General features: G+C 31.7%; 1 protein-coding gene across 2 annotated transcripts in view; it reads left to right on the forward strand.

Annotated features, from left to right (window-relative positions):
- LOC134695739 (protein jagged-1a-like) overlaps positions 1–20,914 on the forward strand; it is a 33,096-nt gene extending 12,182 nt beyond the window's left edge. For both annotated transcript variants that reach the window (XM_063557137.1, XM_063557135.1), the window contains 8 exons: positions 10,545–10,832; positions 14,553–14,613; positions 15,163–15,417; positions 17,279–17,339; positions 18,431–18,561; positions 19,054–19,217; positions 19,703–19,910; positions 20,281–20,914. In XM_063557137.1, coding sequence (XP_063413207.1) covers positions 10,545–10,832; positions 14,553–14,613; positions 15,163–15,417; positions 17,279–17,339; positions 18,431–18,561; positions 19,054–19,217; positions 19,703–19,910; positions 20,281–20,876 — 1,764 coding nt within the window. In that variant the 3' untranslated portion in view covers positions 20,877–20,914. The remainder of the gene's footprint in view (positions 1–10,544; positions 10,833–14,552; positions 14,614–15,162; positions 15,418–17,278; positions 17,340–18,430; positions 18,562–19,053; positions 19,218–19,702; positions 19,911–20,280) is intronic.
- The last annotated feature ends 251 nt before the right edge of the window (positions 20,915–21,165 follow it).

The following is a 21,165-nucleotide window of genomic DNA, read 5'->3' on the forward strand; positions in this document are numbered from 1 at the left end:
CAACTTCATACTCCTGAATTGGCACATGCATTTTCTTATGTTGAAATTTGACGGATTAACCTGGTTAAAGCTATCATAACCTCTCATTTTTGTATGACAGTCGCATCAAATTCTGTTATATTGACAACGATGTGTGAACAACCAACACATACATTACTGATAGGTAATTAATATGTCAAAAATAGGAGAACAACAGTCAGCTTTGTGTTATAATCTAAACCATTACAAAAACAAACACATATGTAACAAAGAAGCACAAAATGACATATAGTCTATTAGACCAAGCATATTAGCAAAAATTAAAGACTAGAATGCAACATTTATCTTAGTACAATAACACAATGAAGGGATGTATAAGTACAGAACAACGTCATTTATGTTTCAAAGAAACAATTGGGCATATAGACAAACCACAGGTTATTCTAAGCGTTTATCGATCTCGTAAAAATCATGATCTTTAAAAACTTGGCGATCAAAAGGGGTATGCGTATGTCCTCTTCGATCCCTGGATATCCGCCACTGATCTCGGCGACAAGAAGCTTTTATTGTACTTTTTAAATAGTGTGATATAGACGAGCTGTTAAGTATTTCTTTGTATGAAGTCTTATTTTAACTATCTTAAACAGCACACTTCTGCCAGAGTTTTCGATATACTTATAAAACATGTATCCGTCAAACTTAGTTAACCGCCAACCTTTTAAATAGATTCATCATTACCAGTGTATTCAACATGTCTAAATACCAATCCTCAGGCATATTGTTCAATTACGATACTACGAAGATCTTTTTCAAAAAATGCTTTTTGTGTTAAGTAAGGAACCACGGACTTTTGCACGTTTATTCGACATAAATAAGCAATGCGGTGGTCTAAGAAAATGAAATGCTTTTGTTTAAATCGATATTAAGGTTTCGATTCAATACAATTCTTAGACGCAGTTATAACAAACACAAATTGAGGCAATTGATATTAGAATATTTGACTGACTGATGTTTCCTTAACATCAAGTAACAAACACCTCATATTTGTTTGTGACACGAATACATTAAGAAAGAATACAATAGATAAGATCGGCAAGATAGGGATCTAATATGCCAAAGGATTGGCAATTTGGGATGTCACTAGAAAATGAGAGGAACTGAAAATTTTGCTTTGCAACATATAATATACAGACCCGTCAGAGAATCTTTTTACAATGGTTCTTTAACGTGCACAGAGCATGGCACGCTGTTTACGCGAAAGTAAAATCTCAAAAATACTGAACTTAGAGGAAAATCTAATCGGAAAGTCCAAAATCAAATGGCACAATCAAATAACAAAACACATCAAAAGCGAATGGACAAGAACTGTCATGTTTCTGACTTGGTACAGGCATTGTCTAATGTAGAAAATGAGGCGAGGCTCAGGCGTTTGCATTTCGTGTTTCCATTTCGACCGGGCGTGACTGCATATTTGAATGCCTCACACATTTAAACAAATGCCTCACTTCAGCAAAGGTTTTACCCCCAGAACGTTAGCAGGATATCACACTTAAATATATGACCTACACGGAATTCTTAGAATTATGAAAACGTTTTAGAAGGCTTTGCATGCAAGCGTAAAATTCATAATTCCCAGGTCGCAATTGTTTTTCGAGGACACGAGGAAGGAACACACGTTTTAAAGTCGTTAGCACAAATTGGTGACTGATACAATTCGCAAATAAACTCATCATAGATACCAGGACTAAAATTTGTATATACGCCAGACGCGCGTTTCGTCTACAAAAGACTCATCAGTGACGCTCGAATCCAAAAAAGGTAAAAAGGCCAAATAAAGTACGAAGTTGAAGAGCATTGAGGCCCAAAATTTCTAAAAGTTTTGCCAAATACAGCTAAGGTTATCTATGCCTGAGGTAGAAAAGCCTTAGTATTTCAAAAATTCAAAATTTTGTGAACAGTAATTTATAAATATAACCATATCATTGATATTTCATGTCAGCACAAGTGCACAGTGTCCGAACGCACGCAAGACATTTTGTTGCTATTTTAAATCTGAAGAACCCTGGAGACACATGTTAGTCGTCTGATCGTAAAAGTTAGCTCTAAATCTTTAATTTCAAATCGTAAAAGTAAGCTCTAAATTTCTATCGTGACATTTACAAATACACTCTCATTTCCTTTTCACGAATTTGACCTACCGAATTAGATTACTAGTATTGTAATAACATAAGAAACACGACGCGTGCCACATGCGGAGCAGGACCTGCTTACCCTTCCAGTAGACCTGAAATCAATCCCTAGTTTTTGGTGGGATTCGTGTTGTTGTTACCCTTATTTTTGACATTATATTCACGCATTTTTGTCAATATAATGGAATTTGATGTAGACTATCGTACAATTGAGATATTTAGCGCTATAAACCAGGTTCAATATACCATTTTTCTACATTTTAAAATGCCTGTACCAAGTCAGGTATATGACAGTTGTTGTCCATTCGTTTGATGTGTTTTCTCATTTGATTTTGCCATTTGATTAGTGACATTCCGTTTTGAATTTTCCTCCAAGTTCAGTATTTGTGTGATTTTAATTTTTGATTAGTTTAATTGTTATTTTAAGCAGGAGATGTGTAATCTCTTAACATATCCGATTAACCTTCTTTTATAATTCATTCGCGTTTCTTTAAGTTTTATACCTTATGTAAGTATAGTCCAGACGGATTTTCAAGTTTTGAACATCGTTAATAGTTATCAAAGGTACCAGGATTATAATTTAATACGCCAGACGCGCGTTTCGTCTACATAAGACTCATCAGTGACGCTCAGATCAAAACAGTTAAAAAGCCAAACAAATACAAAGTTGAAGAGCATTGAGGACCCTTTATCTTTTGTTCATATTACAAGATATCTAACTTGTAAGTATTCATTAAAAATATGCCATTCGAAAAAGAAAACTAAACATTGAAACTTTATGAAGACAATTGACTCTTGTATAAAATACATAATATTACTAATGGGCGAAGTAAGTAGCTAACTCTTACGATACATAACAACATGTGTCTATGACGGCGGAACCACTTTTGATTTAATAATCAAATATGATCTATAACAACAGATTTAATGTTAAAGCTGATACATAACAACATTGTGTCTAAACATATAATGAACAATTGATTATATATTCAAAACTAATCCATAAACTTTTGCTACATCAACGGCTGTCTATTTTTTATTAAAGTTTATAACCACTTTCCCCTGTAAAGTTTCAATCACAGTATTAAAAGTGTTGATTTAGTTTAAAACTCATCGACGATACAAACCTTACGATTATTAACATAGACTCATCAGTGGTGCTCGAACTAAAATATTTCATGAGCCAAATCAAATATGAAATTGGAGAGATATAATTAAAAATTGAAAATTCATCGACGTTGTCGAATATGATGAAACAATTTCCTCCTTTTTTCAATAATTTCAAGATAAGTTCGGTTTTCTTTCTCCCTTTTCAAGTTCTTCAGAAAACGTAGTCTTTATTTCCCACAGTCCATAAAAGAGAAATAAGATTGATGAATTTTGTACCATGTTAAATCGTGTGAGTACCGAAAACACTGGCTTCGGAATTGATGATTAGGGAATTAAAACTGTAAATAACAGTACATGAAAAGTCCAAAAATGAAGTTTTAATATTTTCATATGTATGTTTAGTTCAAACAATAATCGGAAATATGACTTGTCGATATATTATACTGTTACTTGTTGAAAACAGCTATGTGATAAACCAAAAAATACCGGGAATTTGCCCTTCCTTGAATTCTATAGGTAATAATGACATGTAAATTCATGAATTCAAGGAATATCTTAATGCTTTTACGCCTGAAACAGGAGTGATGGAATGGCTGTAGTAATTTCTTCCTCTTCATATACAACATAAACCATGATATAACACAGTTTTACAACAGCACAATCATTATACCATTATCAAAACTGTCATTTCTATTACTGTAATGATACAATAAAACGCCAATGGAATACCTCATTTTAATTATATCATAACGCAATCGTCTACTTTTTACAGTCATAAAATATATATTTCGACAAAACAATTAAATGTTGTGAGAACACTCCTTTAAATTTATCAATAAGAATAACTTAGTTAGTAATCCTATCATACAGTATAAATATTCAGAAGAGAGTTAAAGTTAATCGTCTAGAGAAAGTATCCCATATTGTCATAATAGTATAAAAGTGGCACGGTAGTATTTGCATTCCAGAATTTAGGTTTCTCATTTGTGTATCATAATGGTTTAATTTTTAAATTGTTATTTGGATGGAGAGTTGTCTCATTGGCACTCACACCACATCTTCCTATATCTATTAGGTAAATGTATCTACATCGTGTGATTGGACAAAAAATACAGTATCAACTGAACGTACTTTCCCAAACTGAGAGATGATCAGGTGTAGAAAAAATTGAAATAATTTAACATACAGATAAAAATGAATTTTTGAGAATTTAATTTTTTCTTATTCACTGCACCATAAAGGACCTAAAAGTACTAGTTGCCTTAGGTTTTTAACAATAGCATAAAAAGTGAACGGTCATGATACATATTCAAATTCATTTCTGAATAGTAAAATGAAAATACTTCATCAAACTGTGAATGTAGAATGTTTTGCAATGTTAGAAAGTGGTGAAATTCTAAAAAGGCTATCGTTATCCTTTGTGAGCCAGGAAATACTACCGTGCTACCTATAAGGACCATGTTAAAGATGACATAAGTCAACATCTTATAAAAAAAATATAAGATGTTATCCATTCTTTTATTGTGTTTGAGCTTTTGGTTTTGACATTTGATTGCGGACTTTCCATTTTCATTTTCTTCGGAGTTCAGTATTTTTGTTATTTAACTTTTTCTATATGGAAGACCTCCCATTAAATCCCACTGAAGCCCACATCGCATATTTCATAACAAGTCATTTACACGACACCTACTAACTATGTTATATCGTGGTTAATCATCACCTACCTCAGTCAACTACTTGGCTTCGAGCATCAGTGAAGAGATATTAATTGCGCTAATGGTGCAATGAACGTTGTACAGTTGTTATGTTATATAAACTAACACAACAGTTAAGAAGTTTAAAATTCCATCATTAGACAATGTTTAAACATGTCAAAGTGTCATTCTTAAAAATATTCTCTTAATATTCAATAATTAGATATCTCGATATAAGAAATAACAAGGGCCTAAAGTTACTCGATGTATATCACTTATCATGCTGTCGACCGATGACATACATTTGCATCTTTAAATTAGAAACCAAACAAAACCAGTTTATACGCGCTTGACAGTTAATGTTGTAAAAACATATTAGTATCTCATTTGTTAATCTTTACGCAAAAAAAAAAATCCCCTACAATATACAGGCAGGTATAATTATACACATTTTTTTAATTAATGCTTTATTTATCATCTGTACATATACCAGTGCATAGAGTAACACTAAAGAAAAAACATTAAATAAAAACCAAGGAGGAGGTTTATGATCAAAATAGACATAAACGTACTATGTATTTGCGAAATCGAACATGGTTCATATCATTAACAAGCATGTCCTTAACAGCAGGTTTCTGTGAAACTTAGCATTGTTCGATAAAATCAACACCAGTACAAAACTGATGCATTATCGCGCCAGCATATACTAATGATTAACAAACAGTTATTGTCTCACATATCTATTTATAGGAGTTATATTATTAGATTTGATTGAACATAATGGAAATCTTATTTTTGATAATGATAAACCTTGCCATCTACTATCAAGTGTTTCATGTGCATTTGGATTTTGCTGCTTTTTTTTTATTTATCAACAAACTAACAGTCAGTTTAGGTCATTTAATTAATAACTACGTTAACGAATGGTTGAATAGAGGTTTAGGTAACTATAAGGCGATATTAGTACAATAGAGCAAGGCCAAGATACAGACTTTAATCTATACGGTCATTCATTTCAATGATTGAAAAAAAAAAATTAGAACATACATTTGTTAACTTAAACATGGTCTGGTTAAAATGTTGAATGCCTTGGCAAATATTGGAATACATTTTTACATTTTAGAAATTTAAGTGCAGAGTTTTGTCATCCTTTTCCGCAAAATAAATATGACACATGTGTTCAATAATACGGTATTTCTAACTTTCAAATTTGGTCAGATTCCTTTAATCATATGCATTTAATTTGTAAATAAATGGTTTTCATTGGATAATTAAACAGATATTCATATTTTATTACATTTTATGATAAATTCGAGTTCAAATACGGTATCGTTTTTGGTGACTAGTATATATAGTTGACCATTCTCTCTGATAATCATTGACCAAATTGATGTTTTATAAAAAAAAAAATGTCCTAAACTAAAGAGTGAAACAATTGCAATGTAATTTGGTTTTTACCATTTTCACAATTACAAGTTTCAATGTGTAATGTTTATAATTATACGCATAGTTTTAGTTATGTCTTTTTTTAAAATTAATTGTATTCAAGTATTATTTTTGCGCGTACATGAAATCTTTTTTTTTAATGCGATGAAATCAACCAAGACTTTATCGATATGTTAACTGGTCAAATTCACTCACTGATTTAACCATCTATTGGAAGTCTGTCTTTTTTGTTCACACATTGTTGTCACAATGATCGATTTTGTAGCAACTGTCATGCAAGTGAGAGGTTTAACTAGCTATAAAACCAGAAACTGCCTGTACGATGTCAGGAATAAGAATGCTGTTATCCATTCGTTTGATGTGCAATTTGTTTAGGGGCTTTCCGTTTAAAATTTACTTCTGAGCTCGGTATATTTGTTATTTCACTTTTTAGGAAATGTGTTTTTTCATACGCGATGTCCAATAATGGAAATAAATATATAAAGTTTGATTGGAAAGAAACACACTTTGATGGTTTTGATATGATAAATTTACAATTTCAGATTTAAAAACTGTTTTGAGAATATATAAATTGTAACATTAACCCATTAAAAAAAGTTCTTGGTGGTCCATAATGAGTTGATATTATAAAAAATACGTGTCACTCGAAATAAGTTTAAATGAAGCCGATCATGTTAAAGATAAAAAGCATTATGATTATTTGGATAACATATAACCGAGATAAAACATTCACACAGCTTGCGTAAGTTTACTTCATTTCTATTTGAATACGTCACTAAAGCAGAATTTTATTGAAGATGTATCAATATTTTGATTTGATGTGTATAAGGCATCGACGATTTAAACAATTAACAGAAAAGTGGCGGGGAGGAATGTAGAATTTTTGTCGAGTTTAATCGTGTTTGAAAAGTAAAATGAAAGACACATGCTTAATTATCCTAAGCAAATAAGGGGACGGAACTAAAGCAATTGTATTTACAACCACCTGGATCGATGCCACTCTTAATTGAGGTCTCTTCTTAAATGGTTTTACCAGCCCAAAAGTGAATACTAATATTTTAACATAAGTTATTAATTTTTTAAAACTTATTACTTATAACTTAATACTAATGATTTTCTACCCCAGGAATATATGACCATAGCGGAAAAAACCTTTCGGCATTTGGATTCTCAGTGCTCTCCAACTTTCTGTTTTTGGCTTTTTTTATGTCTTTTTTTATTCCGAGCGTTAAGGCGTCTAAAGTCTTTTGTAGATTAAATGCGCATTTCTGGCGTACATACTTGGTACGTTTGATGGGCTTATCCAGAAGGAACTTAGTATAAATATGTTTCATACTTGTGGAATATATTCTTCAATACTTACCGACTTTTAGAAAAGCCCTGAATGTTAAATTCCTGAAAAAATATAATATAATTTATAAGCATAAAATAATAATTTATTTTTATCATTTACTTCATGTAGATGTAAAGAGATTGATTGTCCATTTTCTTATTTTATGGTCTTTGTAAAACAATTTCCAAAATAAAACTCTTCATGCGTATTGTTTCCACTGAAAATGCCTTGTGACTTGTCAATCCATGAACTATGATACTTTTGCATATTCAAATGCAACATAAGCATTCTGTTTCTTTAACTTTTTGCTTTCATGATTCAAGAAACAAGTCGGGATCACTGCATTTTAGTAAAACTGGTTAAGATTAAATGACTTTATATCAATTTATTTGTACTAAAATAATAGTTATGTACAACGTGGAATTGCGAATCAATAATATTATCATTGCGTGTTGCATGCATTTTATTCATGTTATATTTGCATGTTACATGTATTCTTGGGTAAACATCATAAGAACTTGTCAGGAATGTGCAAAAATAATGAATACAACTGGAAAAGACAGAGCATTATCATTATTAAGTCACAACAGTCCTAATTGTTAATGATAATAGTTTGTATATATTTCTACATGACGCTGTACTGATCACCAGCTTATTTGCGCAAGCGATTATATTTTGCGATTTTAGCGAAAAGAAAAGTAACGCAAATATAAATCGTCGCAAAAATTTTAAACTTTGATCTCTCCTTGTCTATCTAATTAAAGTAGTATACATTCGCAAAATTAAGTCAACGCATAATGTGTTAGAAAGAGATAAACGCGAAATAAATTATCCGCGATAACTGGTATATATGCATACAGTATTCGAAAAGTGAAAAAAAGAGAACACTACGCAAACACAAGTTAGTTCTCAGTTGTTTTAAAAAAACTAAACACTGAAATCACGTTTCCGTTTTTACAGCCGAATCCATACAAAGGTTTGACCATCTTGGAATCGTCGTTTGTTTTGCCAAGACGTATCAACGTATGCGCCATGATTTTGCCATGAATCATACCTCTAAGTTTGACATAAAAGAATAATTTGTTTGCTTTATTGAGTCAGCTGTTTTGTATAACTGTTTTTGTACTGTCGAAAAAGTCTGGAATATGACAGTTAGTGTCCATTTGAAGTACTTAATCATTTAATTTTGCCATTTGATTAAGAACTTTCTGTTTTGAACTTCCTCGGAGTTCAGTTTTTTTGTTATTTTACTTTTATGTATACTTACACAGTTGTGGCTGCTTGATTTCAATTATAGTCACATTATCTTTTTACATATGTTTGGAATGCTCATCCAATTTTGCCAATGTAGCGAAACAATAAGCATCTTGTATAAAAGTAGGGGATTTTGTTGGCTTTACAACCAGGCTAAACCCACCATTTCCTGGGGGAATGTCTGTACCAAGTAGGAATAAGACAGTTGATTTTTACTTGCTCCGTTGGTTGATACTCGTTGATTCTTTTAGTTTTTGTGTATTTCCCCTATTAAATTTGTGTTTGAATTCAATATTTGTGTTGAGTTCTTTTTTCACCCTAATTCAAAATTGACCTTAGATGGATTTTGCTATTGTCTTATTTCATTTTTGTTCATGTATTTTTTCAACTGTTTTGGTTCTGATACATTTGCTTTCAATAATTCAGCTTTGTGCGTTCAGACGAAGAAGATAAATCCAGAAAAGCGCCTTGAACACCTGCTATTCATACTTTTTTATATTATTATTATTATTGTCTTAGAAGGACACACCAAAATCAAGGCAAAAAAGCAACCAAATGAAAACCAGGAATGATCAAAGATTGTCCGAAAATTAAAGCACTATATACTCCTCTTAAATAATTTTGAAGACAATTAGTTATCAAGAAAATAAATCTGAATTTATATATGTATTTTTACTTAATATAAGAAATGCAAAAAGAAAATTACTGAAAAACACTATTATACCAATGCGTGTGTAAGATTTCTAGTATCAGATCTGTCATGAAATAAATATTTATTCATGTTTTCCAGATTTGTATCTTATGAATGGATTTATGAGATGTGAACATTAGTAAACTTCTGTTGTCTCTAATTCATACATGAAAGTTCATTCATAAATCTTATCATATATACTCTGCTTTCATTCAGTAGAAGCTTATATAAAGCAAAGAAGGCAGACTTATATAGTTCCACGTTTATACAAGAAAATGTAAAAAATATTGACATAGATCATTTGGCGTAGACATGTCGAATTTCACACCAATGTGACATCATACACATCTTACAATTTATGTTGGATATTGTTTATTTCACAAAACTGGACGTTATTTATCTGGGTTATTGTAAGATTGAAGTTCTACAACAATTATACCAAACAACGTATTTTACTAAAACCATCGACTTTATTTCATCTCTTGTTATATCGTTTTACCTTGGTTAACCTTGATGCTAATATCATAAAATGGCAAAATATTTTCTCGAATGTTCCCCCACAATTTTGTTAAACGCAAAACTCAAGACAAAACATCCATTTAAATTTAAAATATTAAAACTGACAGAGTATTGTTGTAAAAAAAATATTTGGTGTAATTTCTTAGAATACCTTATAAAACTTTCAATTTTCAATGGTCAACATGAATGATAAATTATCATACCTTCCTTTTTTGTTTAGTCAATTCAACGTAAGAAGTGTTCTGTCATTTTCTTGACCGATGATTAGAAAATTAACTTTGACAAAAAAACAAGATGCATTCTAAATTGATTACTTTGATTACTTTTAGGTCTTTTCATCGGGTATTTTTGAAATGGCGATTTTATCAATATACAACGGAAATGGACGGAGGTCTGATGGTCATTGTTGTGTCGGTACCAAGGAATATTGTAGTGATCAGTGTCGAACATTTCTAAGCGCCTGCCTCTTGCAACACACGACAGAGGTGCCTGAATTACCCGAGTGTATTTTTGGAAATTCCAGTACTGCTGTCTTAGGTGGCAATGTTATACTGTCAAAAACACTAAACGATTTTGAATTGTCAACTTTATTAATAAGATTCCAGTTTTCGTGGCCTGTAAGTATATGTTAAGTTTATTAAAATTATGGTGTGTATTTTAGTTACTGTAAAATCTTTCCCATATGTATTTTTCAGATTTAATTGGAAAAAGACAACATTTCATCAGATTTATATATATGTAGAGGAAGTTTTTGTTGATTATATTTCTAATAGCCTATAAATATTGCAGGTTTGTTTCAGTAATTTCAGAAAGAAAGAGTTTCTTTTCATGTTCATGTTATTAACCAGCCTATTTTAAAGCACCTGCTTTGTATGATGTTTCCTCTACATTGTACAGCTATGTGAGTTATTGACGACACAAAATGTATACATTATTTTATCAGCATACAGTTGCTTTTTACAAATAAACCTCTTGAAGTGCTGTTAAATTGACAGAATTTAGTTTATTGAACTTCATGAACTTTTAACCATTAAGTAATAGTTAATTGCTAAATGTTACCCTCCCCACTTGAAGATGACTTTCGTGAATGTCATGTTAAATATAAATATATTGTAAGATAAAGTATCTATCGTTTATAGATTCATCAGTAGGGCATCATGTGTATCTCAATTTAAAAATGTTTCAAGATGAAGGTTGTTTAGTTCAGTGAATATCGTACGTGCCTGTAGTCAAATATAATGATATATTGAATATTTTATTTTATTTACACGGAAGTAAATTATGTAATTATTGCTTTATAATCGACTGATGAAAAGACGAGACGAGACATTGCGTTGATATTAATCAAAGGGAGATTAGATGATCTAATCATTATATATATCAAATTTTCAATGTACACTTTTTTCTAGATTAAAACAGATTGAAATATTTGCGTAACATATTAAGTCCGCTCTTAAATTAAAAACCCCTTGGACAGCGACTGAGAAAGTTATGCACATAATAAATTTATAGTAATATCATGTCAAATAAGATTTAAAAAAATTAGTGCATTTTATATCGTTAATTGTATTATATTAAGTTATGCTGAAAATTATTAAAATCCAAATCTATGTTTCCCCATTAAAATAAAGTGGAAAAAATCTATAGTCATATCATGTTAAATATACGTCTTTTTAGATTATTTTTTTTAGTGCATATCATATTAAGCCATGCTAAAAAATATTGAAATACAAATCTATGTTGTCCCATTAAAATAAAGTAGATTAACGACATTCAAATGCCAATTAAAACAACATGATACTTGTATTTTCAAATAACAGATACTTATGACAATTTCTTAACTTGACGGATTTTAAAAGATAACTTTTATTTAACGTTAGCAACAATAAAGAGTATAGAATGTTTGCTATAGGCTGTGGTGAGATTAGTCTGAGACTTCTTATCAGGATAAAGAACAGTAACTTCTAATTCGCAAATCAATTGAGTATGTGGTGCTGAATGATACGATATAAGAGGGACGAACAATACCAGCGGGACAATCAAACTCATAAATCGAAAATAAACTGGCAACGGCATGGCTAAAAAGAAAAGACAAACAGACAAACAATAGTACACATGTACATGGACTATCATTTAACAAAAGATAATTATATTCTCCAATCTGCTATTGAACTATTGTTTTCCCCTACAAGTTTTAGCCGACAGTATTTTCTTTTAAAGTGATCAAATCGTGACTCTCGTTAGAAATTTATTGTTCCTCTGGTATCTTTCTTCCCTCTTTTACACTGCATTGCGCAAGTGCGAAGGGAAAACGTGATAAAACAAAAGGTAACAACAATACAATTAATCGATACCGAAAGAAACATTTCAATTCATCAAATAACAGAGCAACTGTAATAAAATCTTTGAATATTGTCTGCATCGGTATTTATTTTGATTTTGTTTTTAATAATTCAAAACCTAAATAAATATGTATTGGTTGACATTTTTTAAAATTGTTGATAATGTTATTTTGAAATTGCTTCAGTTCGTTCTTTTTTTCTGATTGTTTATAATTACTTTTACAACAAATATGTTGGAGTAATACTTATTGATATATTTGTCTGGAAAACCTTGTTTATTTATTGGTGAAAATAAGATTTTAAACTAATTTTCAAAGTCTTCGAAAACGCTTAAATTCAAACCAGGTATTTTGTGTCTTTTTGTAAATGTTTTGTTTTTGCTTAGTGCCAATCTGGCAAACCGATTTCACCAATTTGTTCTTATGTTTTGTCATTTCTTCAGCGAACTTATAAACATGTTTAATCTCACAATCATTGTATATAGGTGTATATGCCTTTCATAATTACGTAGAGGGTTAGTAATGATTTCCGTTGTTTGATTTTTGCCGTAATTTGTTTTTATCGCTATTAGAATACATAAGACGTTGTTGGTGCTCTCGTTTTGATTGTTTCCCATTTTGTTGTCGGATTCTGTTAAACCGTAATTTACGGTATGGGTTTTGCTCCTTGTTGAAGACCATACATTGACCTGTATATATATCTACGTCGTTTGGGATATGATGCATATTTGTCTCATTGGCAACCTTACCACTAGCTATCCTCTCCTATTTTTTTTGCCCCACCTACGAAAGAAGACGGGCATTATGTTTTCTGGTCTGTGGGTCCGTTCGTTCATTCGTCTGCCTGTTCGTTCGTTCGTTCTTCCCGTTCATTTAAAGTTTTTGGTCAAGGTAGTTTTGGATGAAGTTGAAGTCCAATCAACATGAAACTTAATACATAATACACATGTTCCCTATGATATGATCTTTCTAATTTTAATGCCAAATTAGAGTTTTGACCCCAATTTCACGGTCCACTGAGCATAGAAAATAACAGTTCGAGTGGGGCATCCGTGTACTTGGGACACATTCTTTTTTTTATATATTTTAACTTATGAGATACATTTGTTATCCGTGTTCTCGCTATCTAGTTTTGTTGTTTATGTTTTAACATAAAAAATAAGGAGAATTCCAAACATAATTTTAGCTTTAGCTCATAATCTATCAACTGCCCCTCAATACCCAACATAGGTTTGGCTCACAATGTATTAACTGCATTTAAAAAGTAGAATCCGCAACATACGCTTGGCTCACAATGTATCAACTGCAATGAATAAGAAGAATTCCCAACATAGGCTTTGCTCATAATTTATCAACTGCATAGAATTTGGGGAATCCCAAACATAGGCTTTGCTCATTATAAATCAACTGCAATGAAAAAGGGGAATCCCTAGCATAGGTTTGGTTCATAATGTATCAACTGCAATGGATAAGGGGAACCCCCAACATAGGTTTGGGTCATAATGTATCACTTTTAATGCATAAGGGGAATTCCAAACATAGGATTGGCTTAAAGTGTATTAACTGAAATGCATAAGGGGAAACCCCAACATAGGTATTGCTCATAATGAATCAATTGAAATTCATATGAAGAATCCCCAACGTATGCTTGACTTTTAATGTATCAACTGAAATGAAGGAGGATATTACCCAACAAAGGTTTGGCTGTTAATGTATCAACAAAGAATAGTAAGCTTCTTGTTATAATCTTGTTTTCCAATTATATAGCAATCAACGTATACTTGACTTATTTATTATAATTATAAACTTACATACAAATTATTGTACCTCACATCAATAGCTTGTATTGAAGATATAAACAAGGTTACGTAGGATCATATTAAACAATTATCTATAAAAGATTTACTCAAAGTCTGGCTATCTGGTTATGTAGTTCTACAAGGGTCTGTGAAATGACTTATAAATTGTTTTTATAATCAGTTGTGTTGTTTTTCAGGCTGTGTTTACATTGGTAGTAGATGTAAGACATGATAATGATAATCACCTATCACAAAATGGTAAGGATAATTCATTTGTATCACTACTTTATTTACATTACGACTATCCTTGCATAATCGATTAAAATTATCGTGACATCTTTTATACATTTGAACGATTTACAATTTCATAAATTATAAAAAAAAATACACCATTGTTGCTTTTATTTCGTATAATCGCCTACTTGTCAGACGGTACTTCCTGGAACAGGTTACCACAGTACAACGAATTAATATAATTCATTTCTTCTCAAACATATCCGGTGATTCACCAAAACCCAAGTAATAATCTATTGTTATTTCTTCGAAAGGTACCTGTACAAAGTCTGGAATATGACCATGATTACATTTTTTTATTTCAGTACGTTAGTTGCTATAATCTAATCTTTTTTGGGGGACTTTTTTATGGACTTTCACCCTTCTTAAATTGATCGTAGATTTATTTTTTTATTAATTCTTTTATTTCAGACCATATCTTATCCAATTCTCAATTTGTAGTTTATCTTTAAGTACAATCAAACAGAAAACTATTTTCAAAGATGTATTTTGTTTATTTTGTCCCTATCTTAGATTCATCACAACTAATCTTACGTAGCATTGTGAGCGAGACTATATATCCGCCATCGTACTGGTACAGCCAGACAACAACAGGAGAAGACAAATCAATACAATACACTTACAGAGTAATATGTGATGACAATTACTACGGAGCAGGATGTGAAGTTTTCTGTAGATCAAGAAATGATAGCTTTGGACATTATGTATGTGACCAAGATGGTTCTAAGCTTTGTCTTCCCGGATGGCAGGGAGAATTCTGTCAAACAGGTACATAATTTGAAATCGCATGTACAACTGAGGTGAAAATGTTTTACTAACATTGAAAAGCGGGAGGTTTAGCTAGCCACAAAACCAGGTTCAACCACCATTTTATTTGAATGTCCTGTACGAATTTAGGAAAATGACTTGTTTTATTGTAATTCGTTTGTGTGGTTGCATTTTAATATTGTGTTTCTGTTGTGTCATAGGTCTCCTCTTATATTTGATGTGTTTCCCTCAGGTTTAGTTTGTAACACAGATTTATGAATTTCGAACAGCGGTATACTACTGTTGCCTTTATTTATTATGTTTTTTTACAGAGCATAACAGTAAAAATGGTAGAAACATTCACACAGTACCAGAAAGAAAGTATACCTTTCAGTTGGTACTGTATTTCAAGGCTTCAGAAAAAAGTTTCAAAAGACATTCGGTGGTATAGGTTGCTGCTTCAATGGTTCTGTTGAAATCCTTTCATCTAAAGTCGAACGATCGTCGTTATTTATGATTTATGTCACACGTAGCAAGTGGTATGTTAAAGTTGCTGAAGCCACATGTCTGCACTCCTTGTTTTGACTTTCTATGACTCTAATCAACAGATGATAACCAGGCTATGAAATAACGACGATTTCAACTAGGAACTGCTAATCTTTCCGGAGTTTCTTCACAATGATTCGAATTAATCATGATTCAATATTGTTTAGACATTTTTTTTATATTCTATTTTTTACTGTATTAGGCTTTAGTATTTATATAATGACCTTTTTGAATTTTTGTCATGAATAACTGTTGGTTAATCATGATATATCGATTGTTATGAATGTTGTATTGTCTTTCAATTGGGTACTATTTACTGTCAAATTATCAAGTGTGACTCTTCGTGTGAGCTTCAGAGTTGCAATCTGTCAGAAAATAACTTTAAAGGGAGGTATTTTGCTTTAGCATTAAAAAATTCAATATGACGACGCCTGAAAAGGATTGAGACCTCTGGAGCCATTCGTATGTAACACTTTTTGTCGTTTGTTACATTTGTCATCAAATATTGGGGACTTATATTCGGGGAATATTCTAGGAATTCCTTTAGCCATGTACTTGAAGTGAAAGAACTTAAAAAGAGTCTAAAACACTGTTGTTATTAGCAAGTTAAATCCCAAAAATTATTTCGAGGAATATTATTTCATACCAATGTTATGTTTTCATAAATTTTCAATGGAATACTATCTGTCGGAATACTTTATTTTGAAAAAAACATTTCAACATAAAAAGAGTTGCATGTGCTAATAAAACTTCCTAAGTTGACGTCCACAATCCTGTAACTGTATATATTGCGATATTGTACTCAGAATGTAAGTCTTGATATCCTTAAACAAGAACAACTTGCATAAATATTGCTAGTGCAAAGACACTTGGGAGGTCTTTCTAGATTCTTTCTGAAAATGATTTGTTCTTTTCTACGGTCTGCTTTAAAAACATCACAGATCAATGTTTGTCATAACTACTTGTATGTGTGATGACTATTTCCTTGTACATGATGGAATTGCCTCGACCATGTATATCCATATATATTTGCCATTGATATTTTCTGCCTCTACTCTACCAGCTCACTCCATGATAACAGTTTGTATAGACAAAAGTATGAAATGTATGAAAACGTAAATACCATTAAGGCGCAACAGAGCAACTATTAAAACTATCTAATGTCAACTTTGTCTGAGGTTTTTTTTCGTCTTAGTATTGAAAGTTAACATTTTGAATAGTGTTCGTTATATATACATTTGTCAATGGTTGTGTTAGAATTAAGACTCTGTTCAATCTCATCGAAGCCAAGGAAGATGAAAGACAAACGTTGTAAATGTGTTTATTATTTTTTCAGCAATGTGTTGGGATAGATGTAATATGTCACATGGTTTCTGTTATGAACCATTTCAATGCAGGTTTGTAGATATCTTACAGATAATACATGATGGTATAAAACATTGAATCTTTCAACAATAAAAAGAGCATTTATCAAAATTACACGTAGAACTGTACTTGTTATTTTAATTTTAAAATGAAAACGAATTCATTCTTTCTGAAATGTAGTAACAAATTATATATAACATCTACAAATGTAGAAAAAACTAGAAATCAGCTAATAAATAGGCTACTTAAAGCAGACGTTTTATCTTGTTATCATAGTTTAAGAGACCTTTTTTGAAGTGTTATGTTATGAAAAAAGACGATATGGTATGATTGCCAATGAGTCAACCATCCACATAATATAGTTGATTTGTATTCATACATACCGTACTTCAAAGATGTCATATGAAAAGATGATAATGAAATAGGTTCTCTGACATTTGTTAAGAAAAGCTACTTTGAATCAGGATAAGTGCTAATAGTTGAAGGCATCCCGGAAGTGTAATTACTTTACTTTATACATATTCGCATATGACAGTTATTGTCTGTTTAGTAGGGGTTACAAAAGATGCACGAGAGATACCAGAAGGACATGCAATCTCATAAATCGAAAACAAACTGACAAAGCCGTTGCTGAAACAAGAAAAAATTCAAATGAAAAACAAACAATAGCACTCAAAACACAACATAGAAAACTTAAGACTAAGCAACACAAACCCGCCAAAACTTTGGGGTGATCTCAGGGTACTCAATATGCATCCATGGACGAATTGCTATGGTAGTAGTTTGTGTCCTATTTTCCGGTTTCTGTAGGGTTCGTGTTGCTCAATATTGATATTCAATTATTTTTTTTGTGGATCTGTTATATCTTTTAGACTTATTTTCGTTATTTGCAATTGCAATACTAATTTTTCGTCGGCATAGCAGTGAATATATCGATAGCATTTCTCCTCTTTCTCAAATTCTCAATACTAATATCACATTTCCAGTCATTATCATATTAGGTAATTACATGCACTTCTTTTCTATTACTAGGATAATATACATCATGCTAGTATTACTAAGTTGTTAAAGCTATTTTGAAATTGTTACCATGTTTCTTTTTTTCTTTTCATAATTTGTTTAGTTGTTTCATTGGTTGGGAAGGTGAATCATGTGATGAGTGTATCAGGAATCCTGGTTGTATAAACGGTTATTGTTATGAACCATGGCAGTGCATTTGTTATGGTGACTGGACAGGCAAAGACTGCAATATAGGTAAGTAGAACGGATTAATAAAGGGGACACAATAAAAGTATATCAATTAAATAAAGGCAAAAGTAGAATACCGCTGTTCAAAAGTCATAAATCGATTGAAAAAAAAACTTAAACCGACTATAGATGAAAAACGGAACAGAAACACATAAATGCATTAAAAACAAACGTTAACATACATTATGATAATAACTGAAATATACCTGAATTGGCACAGGTTATTTCAAGACAAAATTGTGGGTTAAACCCGATTTTAAGGCTAGTGTTACCTTAAAACATGCCAAATATTCGCAGCACTGACATCCGGATAATATACCCTCGAACACGGTTGTACAACAGACAGTCTTACTGACATATAGCGGTAAGAATATTAACGTTTAATACAAATTTCAGTCCTATACATTGTACATGTTAAGAGTAATCGGCAAACATTCTTTGAATGTAGTATGTATACCAAGACCATTTAATACATTGTGTCTGACATTCATGTTGTAGATATAAACTATTGTCATAAGTATGATCCCTGTGAGCATTCAGGTACTTGTTTACCAGACAACCTAAAGAATTTCACGTGTGAATGTGTCACTGGTTATACTGGTACGTCCTGTGAGTCTGTGATATGTGCAGACAGGCATTGCCAAAATGGTGGACATTGTTCTGTAAGTTATTTGTTAAAAAATTATGGTCCATTTGGCGTTGGCATTCGTGTGAACGTAGATAGTGATTTTATGTTATTTTTGCCTGTGAATAAGCCGAAAATCTTTAATACTGACTAAGAAGAATGCATTATTCCGAAGAAATGACCACAAATGACGTTCATATGCAGTTTGAAATAATTTTTTTTTTAGAATGAAAAGGTTCAGACATTTTAAAATTAGACAACATCTAGTTTTAGCCAAAAAAAACCACAACAACAATGGTATATATAAAAAGCTGTTCAAAATAAGTCCGTGTTACAATCTTAAACCGAGTGAAACACATCAACTTTAAGAGGAAAACAGATTATCAAATAAGGCATTTAAAGACATACATAATGGTGTCTAGTCCGTCATGTGAAGTTTCTATAAAAAAAGTTATATAAAGTAATATATATTTCATAAACAAGATCGAGTCTTGCATTCAGGATATTGCTTTTTTAAATCAGGTATCTTCAATTGGTTGTGAATGTCCTGAGAAATATTATGGACCTCATTGTGAGTTCCGGAAGTTAACGTGTGATGAAACAGATTGTTTGAATGGTGGTACTTGTATACCTACTCTAACAGGAACTATGTGTAATTGTACAAAAGGATTTACAGGAGATAACTGCAAATCAGAAATAGATGAATGCAATTCCAGTCCTTGTAAATATGGTAATTATTGTAAATATAGTTGTTACTATGCACAATGCATGTCTTATCAGTTCGGCAAAAAAAACAAAAAAAAACCGCACCGGTTAATAAACGAATAATGAATATGACACAAAACAGTCGTTTATCTACCACCATGATTTTGGATCATTATTTATAAATACCACAACTAGCAGATTAGATATTTAACCATGTTATTGCTTATGCATCTTATAAATGTAAGACCTTTTGCTGCTACTCCAAATATATTCAAAGTTCCGAGTAAACCATTGCTATTCCAGGAAGAATCTGACGTGTATTAAGACCGATTAAATAAGGGACCTCCAGCACGAGAATTAAAATTTATTAAAGGGTTTCACACTGTTTATTTTAGGTGGAATCTGTAAAGATGGCGTGGATGGTTACATTTGCGATTGCAGAGACGGATATACCGGCAATAACTGTGACATTATCATGGATCCTTGTATGGGTACCACGTGTTTTCACAATGGCACATGCATTGCGTCAAGTAGTGGTTTTTCCGGAAGTTGCCTTTGTAGTCAGGGTTACACAGGACATAGATGTGAAATTGTGATAAATCCGTGTACCGATGTTGAATGTCAAAATGGCGCTCAATGTAGCAGCGTTAGTTCTGGATTTGGCTTTCAATGTGTGTGTCCAGTTGGGTACAATGGCGTCTTTTGTGAAAATCGTTTAGATCCATGTCAGTATATAATATGTGACAATGGAGGCACGTGTAAGAGCTACATTACTCATTATATTTGTATCTGTAACCCACATTATGGCGGGAAACATTGTACGTCGTTATTGATGCCTGCTGATGAGACAGCAGAAAGACCGGGTAGTAATATTATACCGGTAGTTAAAAATGGAGCATGTTCAAATTTTAGAATTTCATATTTGACACTCTTTTCGGTCTTTTTATGTTCTTATGTAAATCTTTTTCCAGTCTTTTTACGACGAATTTGAAGATCTAATTGAAATAAAATTATTATTTGTATAATGCTTTCCATCGTATAAAGGAGTCATTTATCAAGCAGATATATAAAAAAGTTTAAACAATATTTGCCATTCCAAAACTAACAGATTTTGTACAGTTATGTGGCTGATTTCTCGTTTTGGCTAGTAACCACTAGCTTGAATCTCATGTTCTTAAAATATTGAATAGAATACAAAAGATCTCCCTTTAGTTCATTCACGAGGTAGATATAAAAAGATTTTATATATTAAGTGCTAATGAGACAACTCATCATCAGAG

Source organism: Mytilus trossulus, chromosome 14, assembly GCF_036588685.1.
Source record: "Mytilus trossulus isolate FHL-02 chromosome 14, PNRI_Mtr1.1.1.hap1, whole genome shotgun sequence".
In the NCBI taxonomy this organism is placed as follows: Eukaryota; Metazoa; Mollusca; class Bivalvia; order Mytilida; family Mytilidae; genus Mytilus; species Mytilus trossulus.